Source organism: Pagrus pagrus (genome assembly GCF_965226575.1).
Source record: "Pagrus pagrus genome assembly, chromosome: 3".
Taxonomy (NCBI): domain Eukaryota; kingdom Metazoa; phylum Chordata; class Actinopteri; order Spariformes; family Sparidae; genus Pagrus; species Pagrus pagrus.
Genome location: NC_140187.1, coordinates 2,009,533 through 2,025,031, shown reverse-complemented (window position 1 = coordinate 2,025,031; position 15,499 = coordinate 2,009,533). Strand labels below are relative to the sequence as shown.

The following is a 15,499-nucleotide window of genomic DNA, read 5'->3' as shown; positions in this document are numbered from 1 at the left end:
AGCAGCGCGCTGTTTGTCGGCCTGACCCTGCTTTACATTCATATATATTCATGGAGTTCACGTCTCCATAACTCAGCCACCGTTAATAATGAATATCCAGGGCGTGTTTGTGCTTTTGTAAGTTTTTTTGCTTTCAGGTCTCAAGTGAAGTCGAGTGTTTTCTCACTTCAAGGCTCAGATTTAAAGCAGAGTCACACATTTATATTCTCCGATTACCTCGTTACATCGTAGTTTATAATGTTTGTGGTGGAGTCAGTCAAACACAAGTCACTGACAGGAAGTGATGCAACATCTAATCCAGTGTAACGATCATTTGGTTTGATTATACTGATGTCAGCCGCGATGTTCACTGTTACAGCCGCATCGGAGCTGGATCTCCTTCATCTCCTGCTGCTGCTTCACATTAAAACACTTCAGCTGGACAAACATGGGCTGGCTTTTATTTTTAAAGTCACAGGAAACACAATGTTCATGTCGCTGACCACCTTCTGATTTTGTTCACTCATTAAAATGCACAAATTCAGAGTGTGTAGGTGGAAACGTTTTGATTAAATAACGTTTTGATCAACAGAAGAACGACGATGAGAACAGCGACCATCTTCGACAATTATAATGTCGAACAATGCTGGAAACAGCTGAGAAAAATCATCATGAGCATGTTATTTAATAAGCCGACTCACCGTAGATCTTCTGGATGCCCTGCAGGTCGTCCAGAGGCAGTTTGAAGTTGTGCGTGTCCATGTACTGATAGAAAGGAGCCATGATGGCGCTGGGATCGTTGGAGTGCTCCAAACCCAACGCATGACCCAACTCATGGACCGCCACCAGGAACAAGTCGTTACCTGGAGACAAGACGGGGCAGAGAGGAGGAAAACATGAGAAACAGGAACAGGTGAAGAAAATCCAAAGAAGAGGAAGATGAAGAGGACGAGAGAGGAAAGGTGGAGAGAGGAGGAAGGACAGAAAAGAAAGCCGGGGAGAGAAACATCATCACTTTCATCACTGACGGCCTTTAAAAAGCTTTTGAAAAGATCATTTCACAGCAGAAATCAGACGATAAAACAGAAAGAAGCCGTCGTGCAGCTGACAGGTCTTTCCACCGCTTTCTGTTTCTGTTCTGTTAAAAAAACAAAAAACTCGGTTTCCCAAAAAAAAACATCTCCCTCACGTCTGAAACGGAACAAAGCCTCCCCAGCGTAAACACAACGGCAAAAAGACCAAAGACTCGGCATCAAACGCCGGAGAAGTGAGCTAAAGTCGGCCTGTGATGCTGTTGACTCATCAGCGGTGTAACAAGGATCTCACATCAAAAGAGGAATTTGTGGCGAGAGGAAGCAGCGACTGTCAGCCGGAGAATCTGAAGCGGCCCGGTTTTAAAGTCCGGCATGAAGCGGTTCTTCAAACGCTGCTGATGGACGGGGATTACTGCAGAGTGTCTGTCTGTCTGTCTGTCTGTCTGTCTGTCTGTCCTTTGATTTTCTCAACAACTGTTCATCCGTTTGACTTCACACTTGGTCGGTGTGTTGCTGAGGACCAGAGGAAGCGCAGCGTCGAGTGCCGAGCTCTTGAGATCTATCAGCAGCAGTTACATCCGCCGAAGTTCACATTATGTGATGTAAAAAGATATTTTAAGGGGACTTTTAGTTTAGCTGGTGGAGTCGTTAGATGTGTAGTGAAACTGTATCGCAGTTTACCCACCGGGAAACTCAAACACTCAACATTCATCACGGTTAGGAATAAATCCACTATCTTTAAACTCAGCCTCCATCCGGAGCAGAAACTTTTCCCCTGGAGGGTCAAAAGGAAAACGTAGCGTTGGACCACGGGCCGAAACAAAGCAGCTATTGTGTTGTAGTACAAAAACTTCCACGTTGTTCGACTTCTGATGAAGAAATGCCTCCAGAGATGGATATCACACAGTTCAGAGAGCAGATGAACCACTGACTTGTTGTATTGACATGCTGTTGGCAGTGTAACTCTCATCAGCAGCGTTCGGTCGGACCTGCCCCGCCTGGCCACGACATCATCAGCCCTGTCAATCATCTGGATAAAAGCCAGTGGTTGACCTCCTCTCTGAAGTGTCTTCCTTCATTTCCCCATCAGAAGTCGTGCGACTCTCCATCATCTGACAGCACGGACACAAAGTGAGTGATGACCTTTACTTTTATTTTTACTTGGAAATAGCCTGCTCCCTGAACCAGCGCCGCACGACTCAGCAAACTCATGACTTCACACAGAAAGTGTGAGATTAAATGTATCACTTAAATTCAGTTTACCGTCAGAGACAAAAACAATCCTGACTTTAGAAACGCTGGAACCAAAATATGTAACAGATTCATTTTGAGTTGATGGACAGAAAGTTCGATATTGTAATGATATTTAATGAACGAATCTGAGGGGAGGTTGAGACTCAGACACAGACTGAGGTATGTTGTGTGTTGAGCGGATGATTTTGGAGCCACAGCAGCAACACAAACAGCTTCACCTCCAGTATTCACACTGATCAGAACCACAGCGAGCAGGTGAACACCGGGCCGTGTGCTCCTGTGGGTCTGTGTTAAAACCAGCCTCTCTGTCACAATCTTAAGAGCTGAGATCTCCGAGCTGCTGTCAGACGCTTAATGACTTCTTACGGTCGCAACACAGAGCTCAAATTAATACATTTCATCAGCTCTGTAATTGGTTTGACTCTGTTTGAACCTAATTACAGAACATAATTATCTTTTTTTCCTGCACCCAGGCAGGTCCGCCTGAAGATGACGGCCTCGGTGGGCGACAGCTGACTTACAGACTCGTGTAGCTGTGATGTTCTGACCGTCGGACGCACGGAGCAGAAGTTTCTTTGTTTTAATTTTCTTCTTCTGTTTCTCTCTCGGAGGTTCCCTGTTTATTTGAACCGATCAGCATCTAATCAACAGTTTGCCTTCAACAAAGCTTTAATCTCAGTCAATATTCACAAAACACATTTCCCTCCAACATTATTCTCCTTCAGTGGATTTGATAAAACTGTCAGAACAACATTTCTACAGATGAAGGAGAAAAACATCTGCAGTCGTTGATTTCAATCTGAATTATTGATGATCAAGAGAACAATATGTGTGCAGAGTAATTCTTCAAAAAGCTTCGACTTCACAAGAGTTTTCTTTAAAACGAAGTGTGGAGGATCGATCGGCCCTGAGAAACAGCTTCAGCCGAGAGTTTAGTGTCAAACGGAGGAAGAAATAATGTTTCAAAGGCTTTTTCATCCTGTCAGAGCAGAAACACCGAACACTGACGTGGAAAAACCAAAAGTAATGTGTGTATTTAATATATTGGTGGTTTCTGTTGATATGCGAGCGGCTCGATGAGACTGTTATCTGGAGCAAACTGCCAGTGACGGAGAATCTGCAGCCAAATCTACAGATCTACAGTCAGTTGACTCTTCAGGAGATCCGTCTTTCTCTGATGCAGAGTGACAACGATGGGGTTTCTGATTCAGGACGTCTGTGTTTGGTGAAATATGGTAGGTAAGATTCACAGACGTCCTCTAATGTCTAATTCTAGTCCCGTGTGGACAGAGCTTTACTGTAGCGTGTTAGCAAACATTTGCTAATCTAGGCGAGATGGCTGCCTAGCAAGAGACTTTCACTTCCTGTCTCATCCGACAAAACCAAGTTTGTAGCAACAAAATCAGGTATTTTGAGCCAAAACATGATGTTTTCTGAAGCCTCACCAAGCTGTGATCAGACCATCGAGGTAACACACCGGTTACATTAAAGTGTGTTTGCAGTCCTATAAAGTCTTTTTGTGGCTCAGGAGATGTCACTCGTTGGCTAAGTTGCATTGTGGGTAATGTAGGTTCCAGGTTTTGAAAAAAGGAAGAAGAAGATGTGGAATAAAAAATGTGATATCTCTGTTATTAAACTGTCCATGATGAGTCCGACAGTGTTACAGGAGAGTAATGTTAGACCAGCGGACTGATAATCAAAACCTGGAGCCGACATTACCCACAATGCATCAGTCACTAGAGGCAATTTATGATCCCAACTTTTATTGTCGTGACTGAACTTAAGTTTGGGGCCATGAATGTCACAATGCAGCCGGTGGATGTTGAGATAATTCAGCCTGAACCAAGTGAAGCTCAAATGAAAACTGCTGATCTCAGCGTCCAACGACTGATGTTGGTTTAATATTCTGATAATCATCCGTCCACACACACACACACACACACACACACACACACACACTGCTGCTGTTTCTTTCATCCGTCTCCTCTGACTTCTTTTAAACTCTCAACACAGCCCTCCTCCTCCTCCTCCTCCTCCTCCTCTTCCTCCTCCTCCTCCTCCTCCTCTTCCTCCTCCTCCTCCTCCTCCTCCTCCTCCTCTTCCTCCTCCTCCTCCTCCTCCCCCTCTTCTTCCTGCTCCTCCTCCTCCTCCACCTTTATCTCTCTACTCCCTCCTGCCTCTTTCTTCCGTGTCGCAGGAAAGATAAAGATGATTTTACAGCACAAGACGTTCACTTCATGTTCGGCGGCTGGAGGGATTTCCCAGTGGGCTCTCTGTGTCTGCCTCTCCCCTCGTGGTCGGCCTATAGTCTGCCTCGACGCCCCGCGGTGACGATAACAGTTTCCTCTATCGTGTTTGCCCTGCAGTCGCCTGCTCGCCTGCGATAAAGATGATGTTTGATATCGCTGTGATGAAGCCCGTCTCTCAAGTAATCCCAGTTTGACGCGTCCACAGAGGCTGCTTTGTTCGGCTCGAGCGGTTCTCAGCTGAATCTTCCTTTTTCTGGCAGAGATGAGTTTGCATGCCAGAGATCAGTTTGTACACGCGGCGCCTCAAATTAACTTTCTGGCTCACCTGCAGGGTTCTCTCTGAAGAAGTACACGAAGAGAACCCGCCCAGAACTTTTTACTTTACAGCCAAAAACATTAATATGTTGCACATTTCAGGGTGAACTGAGTTGGATTTTCATATTTTTTCCACCTAATTACAGAGAACATCAAGTCTCTTCTGTAGCGATCCTCTTATCGTGACGGCCCGCCGGCTCAAGACGACATGCAGTGTTTTTCAAAATGTTCACAATCATCTGGGCCGAATAAGAAAACTACTGAGTCAAGTGAGCAAAAAGTTCGAGCCTGTCGTATCAGCAGAAGTGTTGCTGATGCAGATATTTAAGTTTAAAGCATTTAGCTGCTGATACCGACGACTTGCCGACATTATCGTTCATCTATTGCATCATCATCAACCTACAGCCCTTTTCAAACCATACGTCTGTAAACATCCCACTGAGATTTTTTTAAGTTGAAAAAAACGTTTGAGTTTTTTCACCAAATCCGTGAAGACGTTGATTAAACGTTCACATTCAGACCACATGTCACCGGGATGTGGTTTCTGTTATTCAGGCTCCAAACTGACAAACAACTCTTATTTCAACACAAATAAAGTAAAAGAAAAGATGTAAAATCTTTAAAGCAAAAACAAATGTCGATGTGGGGACCAGCAGCCCACCTGTCGAACCATAGCGGCTCCACATAATCACATGTCGTGAGACCAAATCGACTTGTTTCAGCCTAAAAGTGAACAAACCATGAAGAAGGTCACATAACTCTGTGTTTTCTGACACGTTGATGCTGTAGCCACTTTTTAACTGGTTGAAAAGACGTCTCAATGTCACATTTTTCAGTAAGAGGTCAACGTTAAAGTCCTGGTTGGTGCTCGCTCGTATTCTTTGAATTAGCAGACGAGAGCTGATTAATTCAACACTCGGATGAACTCTGTGAATCACAACAACAAGATGAAGAATGCAGCTTTCCCTGCAGACGCCACTGAACCAGCCTGCTGGAGTTTCAGCGAGCACAAGGTCAAAGTCTGCAGATAAAGGCAGAAACGTATTAAAAGAGAAGGACTGATGATTTAAATCACGGCATTTACCGTTTGGTAATTCAGGCCCTGAGTTCAGGCTCTTATTGTTGGTTTCTGATGGATAATAATTAATTCTCTGAGTGTCTCTGCCCGTCTGGAGGATTATTCTGAAGGATTTCTGCAGCTTTGGACTTCAGAGACGGAGGTTCAGAGAGCAAACTGAGTCGAGTTGTCAACATAAATAAGACAAAGCAGAAACAAAGCACATTCTGCTAATCACGTCTGCTTCAAGCGACATGCGACAAATGTCGTGACCGTGGTCATGAGCTGGACTTCAGACGGGATTATTTAGGATATTCTGGAGGGGACGAGTCTGCAGGCAGAAGAAACTGAGAGATTGAGCTCACGGCAGAATGAATGAGGTTCAGATATTGTTAAAGTGAGACGATGTAAACGCCCGGACGAGGTGACGGAGAGATCGTGGTTGAAAACGAAAGAAAGTAAAGAAAGACGAGACTTTACAGGTGGATAGGTTTAAATTTGAAGTTATAGATTTCACCATAAACACCCAGTCGATCAACATTAAGACGATTGTTTTCTGATATTTTATTCTAAACATGTAAATGGAGCTTTCTAATTAAAAATGCACTCATTTGCATAAATGTCCAGAGAAGAAATCTGAAGTAAAATAAACTAAAATGTTTATTTATAACAGTCTGAAAGACGACGTGATGGAAGCAAAATACCCCAAAATCAAAAGATTAAACTCCAGTCTGACATTTAAGGTGACATTTTAAAAAACACAGGGCAGCAGATCACCAGAGTCCTCAACAGCTCCTGCTCTTTGCTAAGTACTGCAGGCTAATTAGCTTACGGCTCAATTAGCCGTGCAGCTAGTGGCCCGAGCGTTTGCCTTGACGGAGGCTTTGGATCGCGGCTGAACACCAGACTGGGTCTAAACTCGGCCCCTGAGAGCGACGGAGGTCAGGGGGAAGACAGGGGACACAGTACAGAGGTGATTTACAGCGGCTCTGAGCAGGACTATGACTCTGGGGACGAGAAGACACGACAGGCGAGGACAGAAAGAGAGAGTCAGAAAGGAAAGGAAATAGGTGTAAAAAATCTTGAGTTGAGTTGACTCTGGCTCTGTTGATGATGCCTCCACACTTCTTCTGCTTCGCTTCATAACAAACATATTAGTGATGGAGATAAATCCGTCTCGCAGATTCGTCCAGTATGAACGTAACTCCAGGAGACAAATGGTTTGTATTCAGCAGTGTCAGCGGCTCGTGTCTTTGACGTGGACACTTGTGTCTTTCAGTCGTCTCCTGCAGGTGTTACCAGGTTAATCACACACACCGTCCCTCAGAGACGGCAGGGGAAAAAAAACGAAGAAAAAAAAAGGTTTTAAGCTGAGGTGAGAACGAGCCCGTTTGTCCTCGCGATGTCCTTCTGAGCCTGATACCGTGAATTAGTTTTCGTAGCGTCTGAGAACTTCACCGTCTCACTATCTAGTTCCTAATCTTTCAATTACTCCGTGTGTGTGTGGAGGGATCTCAGAGATAAAGAGACGGTGTGCATGAGAGCACCTGGGTGACCGTGCACACACACACACACACACACACACACACACACACTGATAGATGATTGTCTGATCGGTCAATACTTTCATGACGTGTGTGTATATGTGAGTGTTACATTAAAATAAAGCTGCCGTCCTGAATGAATCCTGAGAAACTCAAACTGCTTCCTGGTCACTTCATGCTGGAGTAAGACTCACACACTCGCTGTAATGTGCTGTGGCAAATTTAGAGCGTCTCTGTCAAAGCTAATTCCCTTTTCTGCTAATCTCTCAAACCAGATCCCTCTCCCCCACCATCGCTCCCCTCTCCCCCGCCATCGCTCTCCTCTCCCCCGCCATCGCTCCCCTCTTCCTCGCGCCTCTCTCTCTCTATCAACACGTTAGTTATTCAAGCAGAGGGAATCTGGCATAAGTCATTTGTCAAACGCAGATAGACGACGAGGGGAGAAAAAAAACTACAAAGTGTTTTTTTTCCTCCATTTTTCATCCGCTGACTGAACAGCGTGGCGCTCACAGATAGGACAGCGACGACGGAGGACATCTTCACATTTCAAGCTTTTCATTTCCAAACACAAATATTAATGACTGAAGAAATAAATTATTTAATCACGAAACTGTCACACACACATATTTACTCTGTCGGCAGTATTTCAGCACTGACTTGACACTTCCATGTTAATAACAGTTCACAGACAAAATAATTATATTAAAGTGTGTTTTATCTAAGATTTCCTTCCAGGTTTACACTCTCTTGACGACATATCCTGAGTCTGCACCAGGGTTTTATTTTGAAAATCGACCAGATGCACTAAGCTGTTCCGCTGTCTGACTTCCTGACACTTCCTTGATGTGGCTGCGTGTCCGCTTCCATCAGAATAAACTCTAAAATGGACGATGCTCCGGTGACTGTATCGCGGCCATATAACCCGGTGGGATACGAAGCCGAGTAGAGGACACAACACACCAGGTAACAGAGACGTGGCCAGTGGAGTAATTAGTGATAACATAATTTACTTTATGTCGTAACCAAAGTCAAAATCATTTCAGTCACTGCTAAATTACAGTGGCTGGTCACACAATGTTCCCCTCAGGTTGTAATAACTGTGGTGATCCTCTGACTCCCTCAGAGTTCAACGCTAATTAGTAAATGCTAACATGCTAATATGCGAAGCTAAGATGATGAACGTGATGAACGTTATAGCTGCTAAACATCAGCATGTTAGCATTAGCTCCGTACACGGGAGCATACAAAAACCACGAAGTTCGAGTGTACAGATTTCCTTTTTTAAACGATGTCAACCAAAGAGGTTACTGATTGGGAAACCTTCACGCTCTGTGCGGGACTGAAGACGCAGGTAACACTGACATCATCTCACTTCAGAGAAACTTCTGCATCCGGCCGACCGAACGAGCACAAACAACCAAACACAGAAACGCTGATCGTCTCACCGTCGTGGTTGGCGTTGCCGAGCGTCCAGGGCTCGTCCGAGTCGAAGTGCGTGTCTCCTCCGATGCCGGCGCCGGGGAAGTAGGCGTGAGCCAGGAAACCTCCCTCTCCGTCGAACGGAGAGCTGTCACCATGGAAACCAGAGGCGAAGAAGATCATGATGTCGGCCTCCTTCCCCTCGTTCTTGATCTCCGAGTACGGCACCTCCTGAGCGGGAAACGAGGAAGAGCAGAGCGGAGTCAAGAAAGATGCTTTCTGTTCTGATCATGTGTTACAGCTGTGATACTTCAGTCCTCCTACTTATATTATTTGATCTTGACGGCATAAACAACATCAGTGAGAAACATAAAGTCACAGAAGCGCGAGGTGGAGACACACGAGCGTCTTCACCACAGAGCAGCCGTGTGTGGTTTCTGTCTGACCTGGAAGGAGAGCGGCGTGACGGTCTGCCACACGTTGAAGGCCTGCCGGATCGCTCTCTGGGTGTCCTTCTCTCCCACTTTAGGGGTGAAGTTAGAGATGCTGTAGGAAGCAGAGACAGAGCGTTAGTTACAGTCGCACACAGTCTGAACGAGACCGCAGGGGACGGCTCACTCCGTCAGAACCAGGTCGGCTCGTCGGACAGCTTCAGAGACATCTCGTCCTGACCGGAGAGTCCAAAACTTTCAGTCTGACATTCATGCAGCGATTAGTCAGACGTGTGGGAGTGAAGGAAAGCTTCTCTGTCAGGACGCTCGTTTAGTTTCTGTCACTACTCATGTACAAACCAGTAAAACACCAAGAAATGTGCCGTTTCCTTCATATGTAAACGATTATTATTAATTATGTCGACACTCCGCTCAGTGTTTCTGTTAAAAACATTTCAGCCTTCTGATTGGACAACACGTGTACCGTTCAGTCTATCGTCAGGCTAGCGGCTCAGCGGTACTTGTCGGCATGCTAACAGGCTAACAGTGACAATGATATCATGTCGATGTTTAAACCTGGAAGCTAGGAAACCATTTTCTCGTGTGTAGCTCAGGAGGATAATCCAAGAGATCCCAAACTGATTTGAAAAGACGTCACTAACGCCCTCGACGTGCACACACTTCACACGGATGCTAACAGTTTTAGCTTAGCAGCTACAGTGAAGATTTCAACTTCTGTTCCTTTAACTCACTGACCTTTCGTGTGCTGACTGATCATCAAACCTAATCAGAAGTTAGTTTTTCCTTTATTTTCAGTGATAATTAAACCGATCCAAACCGTTATAACTCAAAATGAACGGATCAGTATTCAGAACTGGCCGACTGGTTCAGCCCGGCAGCAGCACGGTCGAGCTCGTCGCTCTGTGAGTTGATTCATGTGCAGCTATAAGAGACAAATGAGCAGAAAGGTCATTACAGAGTAATTGCAGGAGAGGAGACGTGTCGTCCATGTCTATTTATCTGCGAGCGAGTGGACGCTGTATGATTACACGTTTTATCGCTCACTGTCTCTGCGCACTGCGAGGAAACACTTAAAAAAAAAAAACTTTTAAACATTTGCTGTCACTTTCTGACCGTGCCAGAGAAACAGACGAGCGATACGAGGAGGGAGGAGTGTTGGAGGACAGATGGAGTGATTGGCAGAAGCGGAGGAGAGGACGGGTGGAGAGACGAAGGAAGACGAGGACGGATAAGACAGCAAAGAGAGTTCATTTCACACAATCTGTCTCTCGACGGGGGGCAAATGCTTTGTTCCCAGCCAGAATAATACATTATGGAAATAAATATCAGCACATTACACAGTTGCCGTAATCCAACATTCACACATGAGCGCACAGCAGCTTCCTGACGGGGATAAATAAGTCCATCTGGCAAAGAAGTGGAAACGTTGATGGGACTTTCTGTAGTTTACGAGTAGTTCAGGGCGTCGCGTCACGCTGGGAGTGGATGTGTTCTGGTTCTGGGCTGCGATGGAGCGAATATATAAAACATGAGCTGAAAGACCAGATGAGTCCAAACAAGACGTTGAGGGGAAACGTGGCTCGTTGGCTTCTCAGCGTTGGAGATGCAGCAGCTGCACAAATGTTCGTCTGACTTAATTCAAACTGAACATGTAGAAAAGTATTTAAGGTTTCGTTTGTAAGAAATGGACACGACTCGAAGGCAACATAACCGCTTACTGCTGCTCACTATATGCTCTGCTGTAGGGCCTACCTGCAGTTAGCAAGTAGCTCGGTTAGCTGTAGAGCTAAGTGGCTGGACAGCAGACTGGGACTGAACTCAGGAGGTCAGCGTGAAGACAGGGGACGCAGTACAGAGGCGATTTACAGCGGCTCTGACCGGGACTATGACTCCGGGGACGAGAAGACACGGCAGGCGAGGAGCTCCCATCGTCATTTTCAAAATCAGGAAATTCTCATGAAATAAAGAAAAATCAACTATTATAAATTATGAAGATGATAAAAGGAAAAGTTTGTTTTCTGAGCTGTTGAATCACAACACTGGTTAAAGGGACGCGATGTGTGTGAGCGGTGCAGATATAAAACATGACTGGAGACATGAGCGGTCGCCATAGTGTCAGAGGGAGTTTGTCCTCAGGACCGCTCGTGTGTTTGGACCGAGTCTGTGCTGTCTCAGCTAATCTGGACGAGCCACGCTGACTCTCACACTGAAACATATTTAAGCCTTTTTTATTCCACTTTTCTGACGGACTGTTTGCTGCGACGTCTGTAAACATCTCATCTGGAGTTACATAAAGAGGCTGAAATGTGAGGACAGAAATGGACTCAGGCTCGTTTTGACAACATTTTGTTCTCAGACATTTTGGAGGAGCGTCTGTTTGTGCAGTTGGTGGATGTCCAATCATAGTTTACACACTGATTTGGTGCCTGGTTGTGTTTTTTAATATCTGTTTCTCTGACTGAGAGCGCGAGAACGTTCAGAACCGCCGAGTTAAAATTCTCACCGCATTTCATTTCTGTCTGCATGCAAATCCTGTTACAAAATTCATTATAAATCCAACTTTCCTCCCCGAAGCCCAGTGTGTGTGTGTGTGTGTGTGTGTGTGTGTGTGTGTGTGTGTGCCAGGCAGACAGCTAGGTAGCAGTTGTCTGATTTGAGTAAATGGTGTGGAACGTAATGGTGGTGAAGCTGGCCAAATGACCTGTGGCCAAAACACACAGATGGCGTACTGTCTCAGACACACACACACACACACACACACACACACACACACACACACACACACACACACGCACACACACACACACACACACACACACACACACAATGGATTTAAATAACAAAATGTGCTGCTGGGAAATGAAAATGAACGACGAGCAGACGAGCGTCTGACTTGAGGTAAAAATGATGCTTCATGAAATGTTTTCCTGAATCACAACTGTTCGATAAATTAAATTAAAGAGGCTCCAACTGAGACGACCGAACATCAGAACAGAGAGGTGGGACGTCAGCCGCTCTGAGAGGCTGGAGTCAAGCACACGATACTCACAATACGGCTGCGACGACACAATTCACGATGAATCCATTTATCGTTCAGTCTATGAGACGTGAAGATCCCAACATTAGTTCATTTACTGTCAGAACTGATAAAGAAAAGCAGCAAATCCTCAAGTTTAAGAAAAATAACTGAAGCAATCAATCGACTCATCGCTGCAGCATAAAATTATGACTTTATTCTCTTAAATTACGACTTTATTCTATAAGTTTGTGATTTTTTTTCCCCTCAACGTGGCCCTAATACTCCGTCGTATTAAAGGAACAGTTCACCCAAAAAATAATTATAAATATTATCATTATTATTATTATCTCCTCCCTCCATGCTGATAGAATGTCAGGTGAAGTTTAGTAGTCCACAAAACATCTGATGGTTTTTTTTTGGTTGTTTTTCCGTTTTAAATCATCTCCAGCTGCTTCAGGTGTTCAGCAGAACGCTGCGACTCTGTTTTACTGTGAAGCTCCAGAAATGTTTGTGGACTACGAGACTTCAGCTGACTTTATATCATCAGGAGGAGATGATGACTGAGTTTTAAGTTTTGGATGAAATGTTCCTTTACGTCACGTGGAGAGTTTTGGATCACAAACAATTTTCCTCAGAGGATCGTCTGAACTACTGTAAATGTCACGTCACTCGGTCCTGCAGATGAGGAAATATCTCAAACGAAAACCTCATGAAGCCACGAGAGGAAAACTCAGGGGATCTCCTGACTATCAACAAAACATCATCAGGGAACAATGAACGCCGGCAACAACTTTACAACGTTAGCCTCCCTGGAGCCATGCTGCTAGTGTTGCTAAAAATAGCTGAAAGTCGACTGTGATTTTCTGAGATTTCTCCTCTTACATCAGTTTACAACACACACATCCTGAGAGTAAACACAGCCGGAGCAGCTGAAGATGCAGATGCTCTCTTTTTCTTTCTGCTCCTCGACTCAGGTTCAATCAAAAGTGCTTTGTCAGCAGGAAAGTTTGAGAACGACGCAGCCGAAGCATCAACATCAAAGTTCCTCCGTCGCTCCTCTTTATCTGCTCCCTCGTCTGTTCCCCGCTCTGTTTTAACGCTCTCCTCCCTGCCCCGAGGCGTCCGTGGAAACTTTTCATTTGCAGATACACAGTTGCATAATCCTGCAGCTACAGCGTCGAAGCAGCGGGTGATAATTTACAGTCGCCAACAGCCCTGAAATTCATCCAAATGTGTCTCTTTGCATCGTCGTCAGTGTCACGTCAGAGCGCCGCTCCAGCTGCTGTTCAGAGCCGAGAGGAAAATCATCCCGACTGAGCTCATCGACGTCCGTAAATATCTCCGGGTTCTTCAGCATCCACACAAAGTGACAAGACTGCAACTGAACCACCTTTATTCCCTCATGTTTCAGTTTAAGGCTGCGACTAACGATTATTTTCACTGTCGATTAGCCTGTTGAGTATTTTCCCAGTTAATTAATCAGTTGTTTGGTTATAAAATGGTTAAAAATGTTGATCAGTGTTTCCAAAAGTAGAAGACGACGTTTTGTTTTGTCCACAACTGAAAGATATTCAGTTTACTGTCACAGAGGAGGAACGCAGCCAGAATACAGGTCAGGGTTAAAGCCCGACAAGGTGTCCGTCACCAGGAATCAGTTAACTCATTCCTAATAACGTACACCTCGACGGACATTAATGTATATTTTCATGTGTTTTACGATCTAAATATGAAGTTTTTCACTTGCAGTGACTCCATTTCTCTGGCAACAACTCAACCCTGGTGACTAATAACTGAAACAATCATTATAATCCCATCAGCTTCTCATGTGACGGAAACGTTGTCCACGTCGAACCTCAGATACGACTTTAAGGTAAGTTTTAAAAATGTCGGGACTTTCTGAGGAGAGGTTTTGTGTGAAGGTGTAAACATCTGTCACCGTTACTACAGAACAGCTGGGAGGAGCCTGGATGGTGGCGAAGGAAAAGTGGAGGTCCGGGCGAGACCGATTTGACTCTGAGCGGCGCCCTCTAGATGTTGTATTGCTTAACATCCACGCCAGCGTGACGGACGCGTGTATGTATGTGTGCAGTGACGGTTATATAGTTTGAAGTGGACTTGTCTGTTTTTAAGGGAGCAAATGAGCCGTAACTACTTCCTGTTTGTTTTATTTGCACACTGATTGTTTCCACACTGATTACATTTCTCCTGCAGGGGATCAATAAAGGTTCATCTTATCTTATCTGAGGAGGAACGTACGTGTTCCTGAGTGTTTTCTGTCCCTTTAACCGCACGAAGCAAACGGATAACTGACGACAGATCAGCTGAAGGCTTCACTGGAAGTCACGCCCATAATTCGTGTGAAGATTCATGTGGATCCTGAAGATCATCAATTCATGCATTGGAACAAACAGTGAACATAAATCTGTGTATTAAATAATGTAACGCGGCCTCATAACTCATTATGTCTCCCAAACATTAGCCGATGCACATTAGCATAACATATGAGCGTAATTCAGAGGGGACGGACTGGATCTGGATCTGGAGCTGGAGCTGGAGCTGGAGCTGGTTTGGCGCCTGAGAAGAAGGAAAATGAAGTTAGAAACGATTACAGTGAAGCTGCTTGAAGAGTGGCAGCCGGGCTGAACGCGAGCCGGAGCCGAGCTGCTGAATGTGACAGCTGATAGCAGGTGAAACAGAAGCAGGAGGAGGCTCGGAGACAGTAAGAGGTAACCGGATCGGGCCGTGATCTCACACTGTGGGTTTTATGTAACGCTGGAGAGTGGGTAGCTGTAATGCAGGAGAGCTGGGATGCCTTCAGTGTCTCGTGGGAGTGGCGTAATTTACATTAGACCCATAAAGCTCCGAGTAGGGCGGTGTGGAGGAGAAAGACAGAGAGACGGGGTGAAAGGAGGAGTGAGACAAAGAGAGAGGAGGGAGGGAAGGATCCAGATTTCTAAATAAAAGACGTCTTCATCGCGGCTGTTCGAGCTGCGAGTCATTAACAATACACCAGAAACAGCAAATAATAAACTAAACAATGAAAATATGTCACAATTAATGTTTAAGTGCTCTCACACATGTCTGGTTCTGAATCACGCTTATTCACCAGGACCAGGCCCAACAAGTGCAGGAAAAAGTTGTATTTCAGAGTCTGTAATTTTCTGGAAAATTATAGAA

At 45.1% G+C, this 15,499-nt stretch overlaps 1 protein-coding gene across 1 annotated transcript in view; it reads right to left on the bottom strand.

Moving 5' to 3' along the window:
• Window positions 1–15,499, bottom strand: part of mmp24 (matrix metallopeptidase 24) — a 59,379-nt gene that overhangs the window by 18,194 nt on the left and 25,686 nt on the right. Inside the window, exons 4-6 of the mRNA XM_084349298.1 lie at window positions 9,298–9,397; window positions 8,878–9,082; window positions 681–842 (exon numbers count right to left, since the gene is read on the bottom strand). Of these exons, the coding sequence (XP_084205424.1) occupies window positions 681–842; window positions 8,878–9,082; window positions 9,298–9,397 (467 nt within the window). The remainder of the gene's footprint in view (window positions 1–680; window positions 843–8,877; window positions 9,083–9,297; window positions 9,398–15,499) is intronic.